Source organism: Ipomoea nil, unplaced genomic scaffold, assembly GCF_001879475.1.
Source record: "Ipomoea nil cultivar Tokyo-kokei standard unplaced genomic scaffold, Asagao_1.1 scaffold1310, whole genome shotgun sequence".
Taxonomy (NCBI): Eukaryota; Viridiplantae; Streptophyta; class Magnoliopsida; order Solanales; family Convolvulaceae; genus Ipomoea; species Ipomoea nil.
Window position 1 is genome coordinate 1256589 of NW_017617738.1, and position 18153 is coordinate 1274741.

An 18153-nucleotide genomic window follows, 5' to 3' on the forward strand; every position below is an offset into this window, starting at 1 on the left:
AAGTTATAACGCATAAAGGATTATTTAACACATAGATGACACGAAAGACCATAAAAGGGGATGAGAAGTACTAAAGATGGATCCAAAAAGAATGCTAATGCGCTGGAGGGATGCCAAAGAAAAACCTCGCAAGCTCACCAATATACGAGCATGGAGAATTCACGCAACAGATGTAGAGTACTTAGTCACCATAACAGCTGAAAAAGAATGCAATGAACACGTGGGTGGAATAGAAGCGACTTAAGCGGTTTGATGCGACTTCTGACATTAGTTTTTGATGACATAAAGAGGCACAAAGAATGTAAATGAACAATGGTACTAGACCATTCTAATTTGCAAGTTACTATTTTTTGTTAAAGTTTTGGAAAATGCTTAATCATGCTTTAGAAGTAATGAATCAGTGAAGCAGTCTAATCTACAAACATGGATACATTTAATTTCTAGTAGAAACATGAGCAACATGGTGGTTTTTATTAATTCAATTTAATGGGCATGAATTTATTTTATGTTAAAAAGTTGTAGCATTATTGATACTGACAGACATTGGTAACACCATGCACAGAAACATGCTACGTGGTAATGTTTGAGGTTTAATACAAATTCAAATTTGCTAGTATTTAAGTGTTGATAACGACGAATATATATTGAATATATAGAATTCGTGCAACGACGGTGTAGGACAGTGTGCAAACAAGCCATACCCCTCAGAACTAGTATGTGCAACAACAATGTTTGTAGAAATGCAATGTGTACTGAAGTTGACGTTGAACAAAGTTGGCTAAATGGTTATTAAACGGTTATGAAGTTGTGCAACGAAGAACAAATAAGCAGCGCAAGTCATAACGAATTTAAGAGAAAAATCTCTGCAACTTAATTAATGGCGTAAATGCAATGATAATATAAAAGCCAAAGAATTTAGAATTAAACTAGGACTAGTTTTCCTGAAATTCTAGGTGCAGGTCGATGTGCAATTATATAGTATGACAATGTGCAATTTTGTTTACCAATGCAGATACAGATTGCGTGACAAGGTTATACTATATGCACAAAGGGAATTTAACAAAAAAAAATAAAAGAGGAAAAAGAATGCCGCAATACGAATTCCATACCATTATTTTTAATATCAGAGGAAACGAATAGAGTAGACACAGCGCATAGAGAAATTCTAAAAAATAATGCATGGGGTAAATTTGCTGCGTACAGTCGAATAAATTTTTAACAAAACTAAACACATCAATTAATTTAATACCAACCGAAAATGCAGAACTGAAACAAGGGAATGGAGAATTAAAACATATAGAAATGTGTTTAAACGAAAATTAAATTTAATGTCCGATGCGAGCCTTTGCTCATTTTGTTCCTTGCTCATCGGGCATGTACGACTATTATGGCCATACTTTTCACAGGTTTGACATTATTGTTGACGACGTTTAGAATTCTCGACAGCTAACTCCCTAGTACTTTTGAAACACTTGCCACAACCCTTGTTATTAGAGAGAGAGAAAGAGGAAGAGGACGAATATCAACTTGGTCATCGGGCGAAGCACTGCAAAACGAATCAAATAGTTGTTCTTAGAACTAGACGGCTGATTGTTGGGGCCATTTTCGGCAATGAAACCAGCGTTCAAGTCTTTCAAAGCACTAGTGACCTTGATAACCTGATCAACACTCCGTGAAGCCATACTCATGCAAAAATAGAATTCTGCTCATGCTTCACCAATATAAACATCTACATCTGCCCCCACCCCCCCCCCCCCCCCGCACGTTGAGCCCCCAACAACTGCGCACACAAGAATCCCTAGTCCAACTTGAAACCACATACCAAGAAGGGATAGAATCAACCCTACGGTCCTTAAAAACCCAGAAAATATGACAACAAAGTAACCCCACCCGTGTAAACAAGTTACACGTGCACTCCACAACAGTATTAGCAGGGTCGTAAATGACAGTGTGGACCAACTCATCACCATCTTGAACCTCATAACGGGTTACCATCCCATCAACATTTGAACTCACAGAACGACACGAAAAAGACCCTGCAACAACCTCGGCTTGAACATCGTAAAAAACATTGATAGTATATACTGCAGCCGCATGCTTCTCAATCAACAATGGTGTTTGGCACAAAGGAAAATGGCCCTCACGTTCTGCATTTAATTTGGCTTGTGACACACGTTGGGCATCAATAGCTCCGTCAAAATTGTTGAACAACTCAGACAAACTAGTATGTTGGTTTGTGCAACTAGCAAACACACTATTCGCAGCTTCAGACCTAGATGTCGTGCGCAGCAAACCACCCATGAAAACATCATTAAAAGACACAGGGATACAAAATGATCTCTGATCATACATAAGACGAAACCAACGGTGATCACCAAGGCTATATTTTTCCATTACGTCCTGCGAACCCCGCTCAAACTTGTCCACAGACAACGTCTCATTCCAAACAACATCATTTAAAGCACGCCGAAACTCCTCATCTTTAGATAAAACATTACCAACCTTCTCACCAACCTTTGACATTATATGCCACATACAAAACCTGTGGCACGTAGTATCAAACACCCGTGGAACTTCAATCCGCATCGATGGATCTTGATCAGTGATAGTGCAACTAGGCACACGACCCATTACACTCTTAAACTGTTCTAGAAGCCAAACATAAGAGTCCACATCCTCACAATAAAAGCCAAACATAAGAGTCCAATTGCAAATGTGACGCCTCTTTTGTGATTATCAACACCAGTAAATGGAACCAATATGATACCATACCTGCAAGAGATAACAACAAATCTAAAAATCATTACAACCATGGGCGTTAAGACACAACATGCACACAAAAATATGACCAAACTGCACATCCTAGCATTTGAAAAATCAAAGAAACACACGGAAATATTAGGCCCAATGTTAGCCCTGCCAGAATTAAGAAGAAAATTTTGGTGATGAAAATCCATCTTACGGTTAACCCACAGGAACTGCTTAGCCACATCCGAGCACAAATAATAATTATGGCGGTGCTCATTGAAATGAACAACAAAAAAACCATCGTCAACCATCTTCAGTAACAACCTCACTTTGCAACCCACCCTAATATATATATATATATATATATATATATATATCACTACAAGAAAAATCATGAATCACGACAGAAATATCGCGACAGAGCGTAATCCGTTGTCAATTCGCAACGGTTTTTGCGACGGAACGTGTTCTGTCACGGTTTTGCGATTGAAATGGTAACGGAAATCAATTCTGTAGCAATTTTTGGCGCAAAGTGAGAAAAAGCCCAGGAAATTTTGGTGTCCACATTTTGGTGACGGATTTTGCGACAGAATTAAGTTCTGTCACCACAACGGCGATGGAAAAGACAACGGTTGATCGTTCTGTTACGGTTTTGCTACAGAATCCGCGACAAAAATAATTCCGTTGCAATATTTGGCGCAAAGTCGAAAATATTCCCATGTAATCTTTGCACCTAGAGATTGACGACGGAGGTTAACGACGGAATTTGCGACGAGACTTTTTTCCGTCCCGAAAGTATATAAATTTTGAAGTAAAATTTATTTTTGCTACAAAATGGGACGACAGAATCAATTCCGTCGCCAATATGTTGACACATTGGCGTCAGAAAATGCTACGCCCTATATGTCTGTCGCGCTATGACGATGGAATCGGCAACGAAAATTAATTCTGTTGTGATGTTTGATGCAATGGTAGATTTGACGTTTGAGGTTAGCGACAGAACTTACGACGAACGTTTATTCCGTCACCGAAATAATAAACTTTTTATGTAAAGTTTATTTTCGCTACAGAATGCGACGACAAAATCAATTCTGTCGCCAATATGTTAACACATTGGCGACAGAAAATGCGACACCCTATATGTCTGTCGCGCTATGGCGATTGAATCGGCAGCAAAAATTAATTCTATTGTGATGTTTGTCCCAAAGATAGATTTGACTTTTGAGGTTGGCGACGGAACTTACGACAGTCATTCTTTCCGTCATTGAAATATTTAATTTTTTAAAGTAAAATTTAATTTTGCTGCACAATGCGACGACAAAATCAAATTTGTCGCCAATTTGTTGACACATTGACGACAGAAAATGTGACTTAATTTTTAAATGATTTTTAATATTTGTTGAAATAAATATTTTAATTAAAAATTGTTTAGTTTTTTTTTTTTCAAGTAATTCGACCAAAATTTATGAAAATTTTGAAAGCGTGGTATATAAGTGTAAAAATTTAAATTTATTTAAGAAATTGAAAATTATATTGCATCTTTAAATATAAAATTATTATTAGCAAATATCGAGTTAGTACAATTTCAAGTACCTAACGTTGGTATGGTACAAAATTAATATAAAATGTGATAGCATTGGTCTCTGATCATGGGATATTTTTGTATACCCTAATGATAGCAACATTATAGTATTAAAATCGTATGCAAAACTGAAGCCGTATTAACAAGAAATTACATTGAAATTCTCAAATTAATTGCTAGCTGATTAACAATTAAAAATAAGTGTATCCATACCAAAAAAAAATGTATATATATAATGAGACTTTGTTTCATGCTATCTTGTTTTCAACATCGTGTAAATAATTGGTTTAGCCTCAAAAGATCATAGATATTTACATAGATATGTTTGGTTTGTACAAATTAAATGATGAAGTTCATGTTTAGTAACACAATTAGCTTATCAGTCAATTTTGATGTATTTAATCACTATTATAGTTGTTTGATTTAGTTAAACAATCAATATGAATATTTGATTAATCAATTTTTTAAAATACTCAATTTTATTATATCGAAAATAATTATTTTTATTTTATATTTAAAATTGTACATATATATATATATATATATATATATATATATATATATATGTATATATATATATATATATATATATATATATATAAAGCACACATACACACACACTCATATACACGCACACATATACGACGAAATTATGTCACGGAAAACAAATTTTGCGACGGAATATCTAGCGATGGAATTACTACGGAAATTTGTTCCATCATTTTCTTACGATGAATTTGTGCGACGGAAGACAAAATTTGCAACGGAAAAGTTTGCGACAGAATAGCGACGATAATTTGTTTCGCCGTTTTTATGACGAAATTTTATGACGGAATAAAAAAATTGCAACGGAAATGTTAGCGATGGATTCGCGACAATAACTATTTCCGTCATTATATTTCACGACAGAGATATGCAACGGAATATGAGTTTTGCGACGGAATATTTTTTCACACAATGGCGATAGAAAGAAACATTTCCGTTGCCAAAATCGCGACGGACTCGTGACAGAATGACTTCCGTCGCCTCACGACGAACAATTCCGTCACCATTTTCCGTCGCCATCGCTCGCGACGAATTATTTCCGTCACGAATTGAAATACGACATGCCTTAAGACTACGGAATGGATTCCGTCGCGAAAATGAAAAATTCCGTCGCAAAACGTGATTTGCGACGGAATTTAGCGTTTTCGTGACGGAATTTTTCCGTCGCGAATCACGATTTTTCTTGTAGTGTATATATATATATATATATATATATATATACATACACACACACACACACACACACACACACACACACACATATATATATATATATATATATATATATATATACATATATATATATATATATACATATATATATATATATATATATATATATATATATATATATATAGGGTTCCATTCACATGCAAACCCCCTTAAAATACAAACTAGTGGACAAATATGGGCCATAAGATTAGATTAGATTAATGGTTGAGATTTAAGAAGAAAAATATATACTAGGATCCTTAATTAAGAATAAAAGGGCAATTAAGACAATTGAACGGTAGTCTAATTACGGTAAAATTATTATTTTGATATGTAACCTAAATTAAATAATAGTAATTATAGTAGGAGTTGACCAAAGCAAAACAGACCTACAGCCCACGGTAAAATTATTATTTCGAATGGTTGAATTATTGGTATGTTTAGATTCCGCGTGTGTGCACGAGTTTAGATTATCGTGTGTGCACGAGTTTAGATTATCGTGTGCGCACCGGAGAACTAGGTAGATTTAAATTAGTAGTAACATGTGTGCATGCTTTATACTGTAAGTGTGCACAGTTGACCGCGATATACAATACGCACATAGTCACACAGTCTGTTCTTAATTATATACGTTTGTGTTATACGTACCAGATATGTGTGCACTATTAACTCTAAAAAAAATGATGACACTGCAGGTCATACTGGACGCATATATATGAGTTATTAAGCCTTACTTTTGATGATTGCGATCTTATTTAGTCTTTCGCTGTTGGGTGCACACCTAAGTAAATCTATGTGCATGAATGAATCCCTTAGTTTCTTGAATTTTTACTGATAAGCGCGGTGGGACAAAAAATTTGGCTTTTATTACTATTTTATGTGTACACTAATAACCAAACAATATTGACTCTGCAGATACAGGCTTGTCTCTATACCATTTACGGGAGTGGACAATAATAAGAGGTGTGTTACGTTCAGGCCAGGCCACGACAGCCAGAATTGTTCAGACAAAATAAACCTATAAGACGAATAGCCCCTTATGGTTTAAAACAATACGAATACTAACTTCATTTGAAGTTGAATTAAATACTCATCGAACTTTTGAATTTTACCGATTGTTGGAAGTTAGTTTGTTGAGTTATGCACACTGTTTTACACCATTGTGCACCCACGTTTTTTATTACTAAGCCTATAAGCTAATAGTGAACTACTCAGTATTGTTAAATTTATTTAGTTTTTACCCATGGTTGAAATGTATTTAGTTGTGCACACACATAATTTATTTAGTTTGTTGAGCTATGCACATTATTTAACACAAATGTGCACCCACGTATTTAAAAATTAAGCGTATACGATAATATCGAACTAGTCTGTTTTGAACTTTACCCATGGTTGGTAATTATTTAGTAGAGCTTTGGACACTATATAACGCCATTGTGCACACACGTTTGTAATTACGAAGCCTATAAGCTAATAGTGAACTACTCACTGATGTGGAATTTATTTAGTTTTAACCAATGGTTGGAATTTTTTAGTTGTGCACGCACATAATTAAACCCAATGTGCACTCATGTATTTAAAAACTAAGCGTATAAGAGATTTTTGAATTAGTCTCTTTTATGAAATTTACCTATTCATTATCCATGCACACAATTCAACGCAACTGTGCACACACGTGTTTATTAACTAAGCCTACAAGTTAATAGTTCAATAGTCAATTGTGCACACAAGTTTGTAATTACGAAGCCTATAAGCTAATAGTGACCTACTCACTTATGTGAAATTTATTTAGTTTTAATCCATGGTTGGAATTTTTTTAGTTATGCACACACATATTAAAAACTAAGCGTATAAGAGATTTTTGAATTAGTCTCTTTTGTGAAATATATCTAGTTTGTATCCATGCACAGAATTCAATGCAACTGTGCACACACGTGTTTATTAACTAAGCCTACAAGCTAATAGTACAATAGTCAATTACAAAAAAAAAAATCATTTCGTTACTATACATGGTTGAAATTTATTAAGTTGACGATGATGCACACATTTTATCAACAATGTGTGTGCACACAAATTAACGTATTTGTGCATCCACGTATTCATTTACAAACAATATAAGCTAATACTCAACTAGCCACTTCCGTGAAATTTATTTATTTAATATCCATAATCGAGGGCATTATCCTGTGGTGGCTCTGGCTGAATCTTGGAAAGGACCACCCTAGGCGGCGACATAGAATCTTTATTATTTAAGTGCTGATAACGACGAATATATATTGAATATATAGAATTCGTGCAACGACGGTGTAGGACAGTGTGCAAACAAGCCATACCCCTCAGAACTAGTATGTGCAACAACAATGTTTGTAGAAATGCAATGTGTACTGAAGTTGACGTTGAACAAAGTTGGCTAAATGGTTATTAAACGGTTATGAAGTTGTGCAACGAAGAACAAATAAGCAGCGCAAGTCATAACGAATTTAAGAGAAAAATCTCTGCAACTTAATTAATGGCGTAAATGCAATGATAATATAAAAGCCAAAGAATTTAGAATTAAACTAGGACTAGTTTTCCTGAAATTCTAGGTGCAGGTCGATGTGCAATTATATAGTATGACAATGTGCAATTTTGTTTACCAATGCAGATACAGATTGCGTGACAAGGTTATACTATATGCACAAAGGGAATTTAACAAAAAAAAAAAAAAAAAGAGGAAAAAGAATGCCACAATACGAATTCCATACCATTATTTTTAATATCAGAGGAAACGAATAGAGTAGACACAGCGCATAGAGAAATTCTAAAAAATAATGCATGGGGTAAATTTGCTGCGTACAGTCGAATAAATTTTTAACAAAACTAAACACATCAATTAATTTAATACCAACCGAAAATGCAGAACTGAAACAAGTGAATGGAGAATTAAAACATATAGAAATGTGTTTAAACGAAAATTAAATTTAAAGTCCGATGCGAGCCTTTGCTCATTTTGTTCCTTGCTCATCGGGCATGTACGACTATTATGGCCATACTTTTCACAGGTTTGACATTGTTGTTGACGACGTTTAGAATTCTCGACAGCTAACTCCCTAGTACTTTTGAAACGCTTGCCACAACCCTTGTTATTAGAGAGAGAGAAAGAGGAAGAGGACGAATATCAACTTGGTCATCGGGCGAAGCACTGCAAAACGAATCAAATAGTTGTTCTTAGAACTAGACGGCTGATTGTTGGGGCCATTTTCGGCAATGAAACCAACGTTCAAGTCTTTCAAAGCACTAGTGACCTTGATAACCTGATCAACACTCCGTGAAGCCATCATAAACATCTACATCTGCCCTTTCAAGTCTTTCAAATAGAATTCTGCTCATGCTTCACCAATATAAACATCTACATCTGCCCCCACCGCCCCCCCGCCCCCCCCCCCCCCCCCCCCCCCCCACGTTGAGCCCCCAACAACTGTCGCACACAAGAATCCCTAGTCCAACTTGAAACCACATACCAAGAAGGGATAGAATCAACCCTACGGTCCTTAAAAACCCAGAAAATATGACAACAAAGTAACCCCACCCGTGTAAACAAGTTACACGTGCACTCCACAACAGTATTAGCAGGGTCGTAAATGACAGTGTGGACCAACTCATCACCATCTTGAACCTCATAACGGGTTACCATCCCATCAACATTTGAACTCACAGAACGACACGAAAAAGACCCTGCAACAACCTCGGCTTGAACATCGTAAAAAACATTGATAGTATATACTGCAGCCGCATGATTCTCAATCAACAATGGTGTTTGGCACAAAGGAAAATGGCCCTCACGTTCTGCATTTAGTTTGGCTTGTGACACACGTTGGGCATCAATAGCTCCGTCAAAATTGTTGAACAACTCAGACAAACTAGTATGTTGGTTTGTGCAACTACCAAACACACTATTCGCAGCTTCAGACCTAGATGTCGTGCGCAGCAAACCACCCATGAAAACATCATTAAAAGACACAGGGATACAAAATGATCTCTGATCATACATAAGACGAAACCAACGGTGATCACCAAGGCTATATTTTTCCATTACGTCCTGCGAACCCCGCTCAAACTTGTCCACAGACAACGTCTCATTCCAAACAACATCATTTAAAGCACGCCGAAACTCCTCATCTTTAGATAAAACATTACCAACCTTCTCACCAACCTTTGACATTATATGCTACATACAAAACCTGTGGCACGTAGTATCAAACACCCGTGGAACTTCAATCCGCATCGATGGATCTTGATCAGTGATAGTGCAACTAGGCACACGACCCATTACACTCTTAAACTGTTCTAGAAGCCAAACATAAGAGTCCACATCCTCACGATAAAAGCCAAACATAAGAGTCCAATTGCAAATGTGACGCCTCTTTTGTGATTATCAACACCAGTAAATGGAACCAATATGATACCATACCTGCAAGAGATAACAACAAATCTAAAAATCATTACAACCATGGGCGTTAAGACACAACATGCACACAAAAATATGACCAAACTGCACATCCTAGCATTTGAAAAATCAAAGAAACACACGGAAATATTAGGCCCAATGTTAGCCCTGCCAGAATTAAGAAGAAAATTTTGGTGATGAAAATCCATCTTACGGTTAACCCACAGGAACTGCTTAGCCACATCCGAGCACAAATAATGATTATGGCGGTGCTCATTGAAATGAACAACAAAAAAACCATCGTCAACCATCTTCAGTAACAACCTCACTTTGCAACCCACCCTAATAGAAACACGTCGACGCTTTTGAACCAATGGTGCTTCATCCAACGCATCATTCCCAACAAACGGTACATCCGCAAACTGCTTGAATCCCTCACGAGAACAAACCAACAAGTTTTTTTACGACAACACCCTCCCTCTTCTAACGCACCGAACTACGACATATGCCAAATCCAACAACAGACGCATAATGTCGATAAAAAGCAATGCAATGAGAAAGAGAAGGAAAAAGATAACCCTCAAAAGGCCTAACAACCTCGTCACACGAAGGCGTCCAGTACTTAGTCCCACCGAGAGACACGTCCATAACACAAGCCTGTACCGATTCCAACCGAACTACACACGCATCAAACACAAATACATATGTAAAAAAAAACAATTAAAAAAATGCACAACATACAAAAAAAAAAAAAAAAAAAAAAAAAAAAAAAAAACAGACTAAGTGCACAATTAATATGGCAATACATGCACATTACGTAGCAAATACCCCAACCACAAATGTGACACCCCGTAAAACCAAATTCTATTTAGGGATTAATTAAGTAATTAATCCTAATCTAATTGGTAATTTATTCTTTAAATTCCTGAAAATTTAATAGTCGGGGACTAGTAATTGACTAGTCAACCCAAGTCAATGAGTTGTACTCTAAGCTTTGTGAAAAGTTCCCTTGTCCCCTTACACTTTTCCATCTTAGTATGGGTAATGAAGACATTTCAACTCATGATTGTATCCCAAGCTAACCTAGAGTCATCTTTCATTCTTTCCCTAACACTCTCAAAACAAAAGCCCCTCCTTCTCTCTAGAATTTAGCTAGCTTCTTCTTCAAGCCAAGATTGGGCATTCCAAGATCTTCCAAGTTGGTCTCCGAGATTCCATCTTTCTTACTTTTGAGCATATAGGAAGGTAAGATCTTTGGTCCTTTAGTCTTTTTGGTACCTTTTAAGTTGTCTTTTTCTAAAGATGAAACCTTTGTTGTCTTTTGGTGTGTTTGTGAAGTAGAAGTTGAAGGAGAACCTTGTTAGAAGCTTGTAAAGATTTAATAACTGAAGGTTTAGGCTAATGCTTTACAAAATCTATTTTCTTACCTATATGATGATTTCTTGACTTCTACATGTGATTTTTGCTATGAAATGTGAGTATTGATGCATTGTCTTGTGAAAATGCATATCTAGAGCTTGTTATTAGGGTTCTTGTATGCCATTGCTTGGCTATTCCTTTGATTTAAATCTTATTTTTGTATTTTGTGAGATTTTGGGTGTTTTGGACTTGAATTTGAGCTTGGTGTTGAAAATCCCCGAAGGGATATTTTGGTACAGGGTAGTGTACCCGCGGGTGGAACGGCGGGTAGAGCTCCACCCGCCGCCCCACCCGCGGGGTACATGGCTCGTGGAACTTGTTTCCCGCGGGCGGAACGACGGGTGGGGGTCCACCCGTGGCTCCACCCGCGGGGTATAATGGTGGTTTGTGTGGGGATTTGTTCCCCGTGATTCTTTTGACTCGGTATTTGATGTTTTGACTTCCCGATGATCTTTTGTTGGGCTTTTGAGTGTCTTCTTGATGTTTCGTAAGTCTAGAACTATATGGTAGGAATCCATGTAGGTTTTGGTGTCTTGAATCGTGCTAAGTGTTCAACCTTGTGATTCGTTGAACCATGATGAGTCTTGTGTGTTCTTTGGAACTATGTTTCGTTTACCCGTTTGATAAGCATGCTAGTTCTGTTGAAATGCTAGCGTGTGTTGTAACACCCCGTGTTGCATGTTGATGCAGAATGGGAAGTGATTGCCTATGCTTCAAAACAACTCAAGGTGCATGAGGAGAATTACCCGACTCACGACCTAGAGTTAGCGACAGTAGTCTTCGCCTTGAAGATCTGGAGGCACTACCTATATGGAGTACGTTGCAAGATCTTTGCAGACCACAAAAGTCTCAAGTATATATTCACGCAGTAGGACGTTAACATGCGCCAAAGATGTTGGTTGGAACTTATCAAAGATTATGAGCTGGACATTCAATATCATGAAGGGAAAGCAAATGTGGTAGCGGACGCCTTAAGCAGGAAGTCCAAGCACGCAGTCAGTTCCATTTGGGTGGTGGCTGACGAGCTTTGTAAAGAACTTCAAAGGATGAACTTGGAAATGGTGGAGCAAGGCGAAGCGGAGTCGGAGATTCGTCTTTTCAACCTACGGATTATGCCTACCTTGTTGGAAGAAATCAAGGAAGAACAGTTGAAAGACATCAGTTTGTTGAGGGCAAGGGATGATGCGGTTAAGGGAAGAGCAGGATCTTTTGAGTTATCTCCTGATGGAGGGTTGAGATATAAGGGCCGTTTATGTATATCTGCATCGTGTGAAAGATTGAAACGTCAAATTCTTGAGGAGGGCCACAACACACCCTACTCAGTACACCCCGGGGGTGACAAATTATATAAGGACGTGAAGAACCTCTTTTGGTGGCCTAATATGAAGAAGGAAATAGCAGAATTCTTGGGTTGATGTCTAAACTGTCAAAAGGTCAAAGCGGAATGTTGCAGAGTTAAAGGCTTGGTACAACCGTTGGAGGTACCGCAAGGAAAATGGGATTCTATCTCCATGGACTTCGTGGGCGGCTTACCGGTGACCCGCACCGGCAAGGACAAAATTTGGGTAGTGGTGGATCGGTTAACCAAAACCGCTCGACTTATTGCAATGAAGGAAACATGGACAATGACTCAGTTAGCCCGAGCCTATGTTAATCAAGTGGTGAAGTACCATGGTGTGCCGGATATCGTCTCCGACCGGGATCCGAGGTTTCTATAGTTTTGGAAGTCGTTACAAACGGCCATGGGGACGAAGTTGAGCCTTAGCACCGCTTTCCACCCCGCCACGGACGGACAGACAGAGAGAACCATTCAGACAATTGAAGACATGTTGAGAGCATGTATGCTGGATTTTCAAGGGTCGTGGGAGCATCACCTGGATCTAATAGAATTCTCTTATAACAACAGTTACCACTCAAGTATACGGATGGCACCGTATGAGGCCCTTTACGGCCAGAAGTGTCGTAGTCTGTTGTGTTGGGAAGACCTAGTCAATCCAGTGATGTTAGGACCGCAGTACCTACATGATACAGTGGAAAAGGTTAAACAGATTCAAGAGAGGATGAAGGTGGCTCAAGACTGTCAGAAATCCTTTGTCGATTTGGGAAGGAAGCAGGTGGAGTTTGCGGTTGGGGATAAGGTATGGCTGAAAGTCTTTCCCACCCGGGGAGTTATGAGGTTTGGAAAGAAAGGTAAATTGAGCCCTCTGTTTATTGGACCGTATGAGATTCTTGAAAGGATAGGAAATTTGGCTTATCGGTTAGCCTTACCTATGGAGTTGGAACGATTGCACAACGTTTTCCATATGTCTCAGCTTAAGAGGTATATTCATGACTCGATGCATGTAATCCCACTGGAGGTGATTCCACTGGATGAAGATATGTCGTACGAAGAAAGACCGCACTGGATTTTGGATTTCAAGACGAGGGAGACACGCAGGAAGTCGGTGAAGATGGTGAAAGTTTGGTGGACACATCATGGTGTGGAAGAAGCAACTTGGAAGTTGGAGTCAGCTATGAGGGAGCATTATCCAAAGTTGTTCTCTTCAGGTACCTCGTTTCACCGTTCTGGCAGTTAGTTTTGTGTTGCATTGTGTGATCCTCCTTGTTGCTTGTTGTGCTGAGTATTTGGCTTTATAGGTTGTGCTACTAGGACTTAGTTGTTTATAACTTATGTGTGGTTTAGGAGGTCTTTGATGGTTGTGTTTGGTTTAGTGTTTGTTATGCTCAAAGAACTCCGTTGATTAATTCTTTCAACTTTGCAATGTTATGACTTCTTGATCATTTTTGTACCTTTTTGGATCCTTTAAGCATTGACCGAAAGGATAATTCTTGACTCTCTTGTCACATTGTTGTTTCGTTTTACCGTGTTGTTTTTAATTTGTCGTACCCAAGCTTCGGGGACGAAGCTTCTTTTAATGGGGAGAGGATGTGACACGCTGTAAATCCAAATTCTATTTAGGGATTAATTAAGTAATTAATCCTAATCTAATTGGTAATTTATTTTTTTAATTCCTGAAAATTCAATAGTTGACTAGTCAACCCAAGTCAATGAGTTGTACTCTAAGCTTTGTGAAAAGTTCCCTTGTCCCCTTACACTTTTCCATCTTAGTAAGGGTAATGAAGACATTTCACCTCATTATTGTATCCCATGCTATCCTAGAGTCATGTTTCATTCTTTCCCTAACACTCTCAAAACAAAAGCTCATCCTTCTCACTAGAATTTAGCTAACTTCTTCTTCAAGCCAAGTTTGGGCATTCCAAGATCTTCCAAGTTGGTCTCCAAGATTCCACCTTTCTTACATTTGAGCAATAGGAGGGTAAGATCTTTGGACCTTTGGTCTTTTTGGTACCTTTTAAGTTGTCTTTTTCTAAAGATGAAACCTTTATTGTCTTTTGGTGTGTTTGTGAAGTAGAAGTTGAAGGAAAATCTTGTTAGAAGCTTGTAAAGGTGTAATAAGTGAAGGTTTAGGCTACAAGAGGTAACCCATGCTTTACAAAATCTATTTTCTTACCTATATGATGATTTCTTGACTTCTACATGTGATTTTTGCTATAACATGTGAGTGTTCATGCATTGTCTTGTGAAAAGGCATATCTAGAGCTTGTTATTAGGGTTCTTGTATGCCATTGCTTGGCTATTCCTTTGATTCAAGTCTTATTGTTGTATTTTGTGAGATTTTGTGTGTTTTGGACTTGAATTTGAGCTTGGTGTTGAAAATCCCCGAAGGGATATTTTGGTACAGGGTAGTCTACCCGCGGGCAGAATGGCGGGTAGAGCTCCACCCGCCGCCCCACCCACGGGGTACATGGCTCGTGGAACTTGGTTCCCGCGGGCAGAACGATGGGTGGGGGTCCACCCGTGGCTCCACCCGCGGGGTACAATGGTGGTTTGTGTGGGGATTTGTTCCCTGTGATTCTTTTGACTCGGTATTTGATATTTTGACTTCTTGATGTTCTTTTGTTGGGCTTTTGAGTGCCTTCTTGATGTTTCGTATGTATAGAACTATATGGTAGGAATCCATGTAGGTTTTGGTGTCTTGAATCTTGTTAAGCGTTCAACCTTGTGATTCGTTGAACCATGATGAGTCTTGTGTGTTCTTCGGAACTATGTTTTGTTTACCCGTTTGATAAGCATGCTAGTTCGGTGTTGAAATGCTAGCGTGTTGCAACACCCCGTGTTACGGCCTTCAATCCCAGATTAATTATTTAATTAATCCCGTTAATAATAATTAAATATGATTTAATTCGGTTAGGTTTCCTTTAATTAATTAATAAGGTCCACCATGAACCGTGGACCCTTGCCTAAATTAGAGTCTTAAGCCTATTAGGAATAAAGAAAGTAAACCCTTTACTATTCAGATTCTAATTAGGAATCCTAGACCTAGTTATCTATTAGGAATAAAGGAAGTAGGCCTTTTACTATTCAGACTACGATTAGGATTCCCCTTAATTAATTAATATGGTCCACTATGGACCATGGACCCTTATTCCTAAAATAAGCCCTTAGTCCTATAAGGAATAGAATTAGTAAACCCATACCATTCAGACCCTAATTAGGAGTCTTAAATATATAAATAGGGATATAGGAGGCACCTAGATCTCTCACCACCATAATCTCTCACCACACAAGAAGTTCCAAGAATCCCCTTAGGAGAAATCAAGAAAGAAGAAAGCTTAAAGAAAGACCCTTCATAGCCAATGAATTAATTAAGGCTAAGAGGTAACCCATGTCTCAACAAAACCTATTTTCATAGCTATGATTTCCCCCGTAGGATTTCCCCATATTATTGTGTATTGATGATTTGTGATATTATTATTGATGATTGATGGGATAATTCCATGGGTGATCTTGATATTGGGAGATTCTTGATAATTATGGTGTTCTTGATGATTATGTGGAGTTCTTGATGTTTATATGTCGTTCTTGATAATTGTATGGCATTCTGGATGCTTATGTGTTATTTGTACCGAATCTTGTAACTAAAAGATGAATCGTATTCTTGTTGGTATAAAAGTGATTAGAACCCTAGGTTGTATCATACGATATTATTCTTGGTGTATCGGGTGGGGAAATCGCATGTTTGGGTGTCGATTATGTTTAGAAAAGCATGATAGGTTATGTGTCGTACGTCTCTCGTATTTGATCCGTTAATTGTCTACGTGTTGATCGTTAAGTGCGTTGTAAAGTGTCTAAGCATGGTTTCAGGTTCCACGATGGTTCCCGGGGCGTTTTGTGTATAAAGAGTCAGTGGGGGGTAGGGGACCCGCCACCTACCCGCGGCCAGAAGGGACGTCTCCGGCAGCGGGCAGCCGGCGGGCGGGCAGCTGCCCGCCGACGACCCGCTGCCCGGAACAGTGCTTACCGGCGGGTGGCCCCCCCAACCACCGGCTACCTGCTGGAAATCTCCCCCATTCGGGACCCCGGCTTCCCCGTTTGATGTTTCCCCGATCCCCGTGGTGTCCCAACGGACTCCGTTCATCGTGCCGTGTCTAGTTTGATATTTCGGGTACCGTTCGTAGGTTTATGAGTCTTTTATATTGCATGCTAGTTTAATTGGTATCCCGTTGACCTAGGTGGAAGAAGTATGAACCCCTTAGGACCATTCTTTGTAAGTGAAGGATCACGGATAGGTTTTGTTATATGCTTTCCCCCCTTCCCAATGTGTTAATGTGGGTTGCATGTGCTTGCTATGTGTTATGTGTGCATGACACCCCAATTCGGTTGCGATCGGATTGGTTATTCCTGAGCTACGGTTCAGAAGCTGGCTGCGGTCAGATTTACACTCTTGGGTTGCGGTCCACCGTTTGGTTGCGATCAAACGTTTCTACATGAGCTGCGGTTCATATTTCCTGGCTGCGGTCAGATGACATACTCTTGGGCTGCGGTCCACTGTTTGGTTGCGATCAAACTATGACTCGACAGATAAGGCTAGACACAAGCAACAGTTATAATCAAGCGTATACAATCCACAACAGGCAAGACAGATAAAGCTGATCACGAATAATAATCATAACCCATCATACACAATCCCTAGCATAAATCCCATAGTCAAATCCCCCAATATACTCATAAACACAACTCATCCATATCTCATCAAATAGCACACTTTGTTGGCGCCACAGGACCAATCGCATGCCCATACATGAGGGTCAGCGCATATAGCTCTGACACGGCCCGCAGCACCCTGCCCCGTCTCACATTACGGAGGAGCCGATCGCAACCGGCTGATGGACCTTTGTCCTACATAATATTTATATACCTGACCGGTCTTTACCAGCCTGGTTAACAGTTGAGATGGTTCTCAGCCCATTCAACTGCCCGTATAGTGGACCTTTGTCCTATATAATATTTATACACCTGACCGGTCTCTACCAGCCTGGTTAACAGCCGGTATGGTTCTCAGCCCATCTGACTGCCCGTATAGTGGAACTTAGTCCTATATAATATTTATATACCTGACCGGTCTCTACCAGCCTGGGTAACAGCCGGTATGGTTCTCATCCCACCCGACTGCCCGTATAGCCCGATTGATCTTAACCAACTCGGGGTTACATGCACACATAACACATAGCAAGTACATGCAGCCCACATTAACACATTCGGAAGGGGGAGAAAACGTATAACAAAACCTATGCGTGATCCATCACACACTAAGAATAGTCCTAAGGGGTTCATACTTCTTCCACCTAGGTCAACGGGATACCAATTCAACTAGCATGC

The 18153-nt window shown here is 38.9% G+C and overlaps 2 protein-coding genes across 2 annotated transcripts; both read right to left on the reverse strand.

The window, feature by feature from the left end:
* Positions 1 to 1490: 1490 nt before the first annotated feature.
* LOC109185065 (protein FAR1-RELATED SEQUENCE 5-like) lies at positions 1491 to 2631 on the reverse strand. The gene is made up of 2 exons (XM_019335062.1): positions 1891 to 2631; positions 1491 to 1658 (listed from the first exon to the last, which is right to left on the reverse strand). The coding sequence occupies exons 1-2, from the start codon at positions 2629 to 2631 to the stop codon at positions 1491 to 1493; spliced, it is 909 nt and encodes a 302-aa protein (XP_019190607.1).
* Positions 2632 to 2648: 17 nt separating this feature from the next.
* Positions 2649 to 9788, reverse strand: LOC109185066 (protein FAR1-RELATED SEQUENCE 5-like). The gene is made up of 2 exons (XM_019335063.1): positions 9088 to 9788; positions 2649 to 2772 (listed from the first exon to the last, which is right to left on the reverse strand). The coding sequence occupies exons 1-2, from the start codon at positions 9786 to 9788 to the stop codon at positions 2649 to 2651; spliced, it is 825 nt and encodes a 274-aa protein (XP_019190608.1).
* Between the last annotated feature and the right edge of the window lie 8365 nt (positions 9789 to 18153).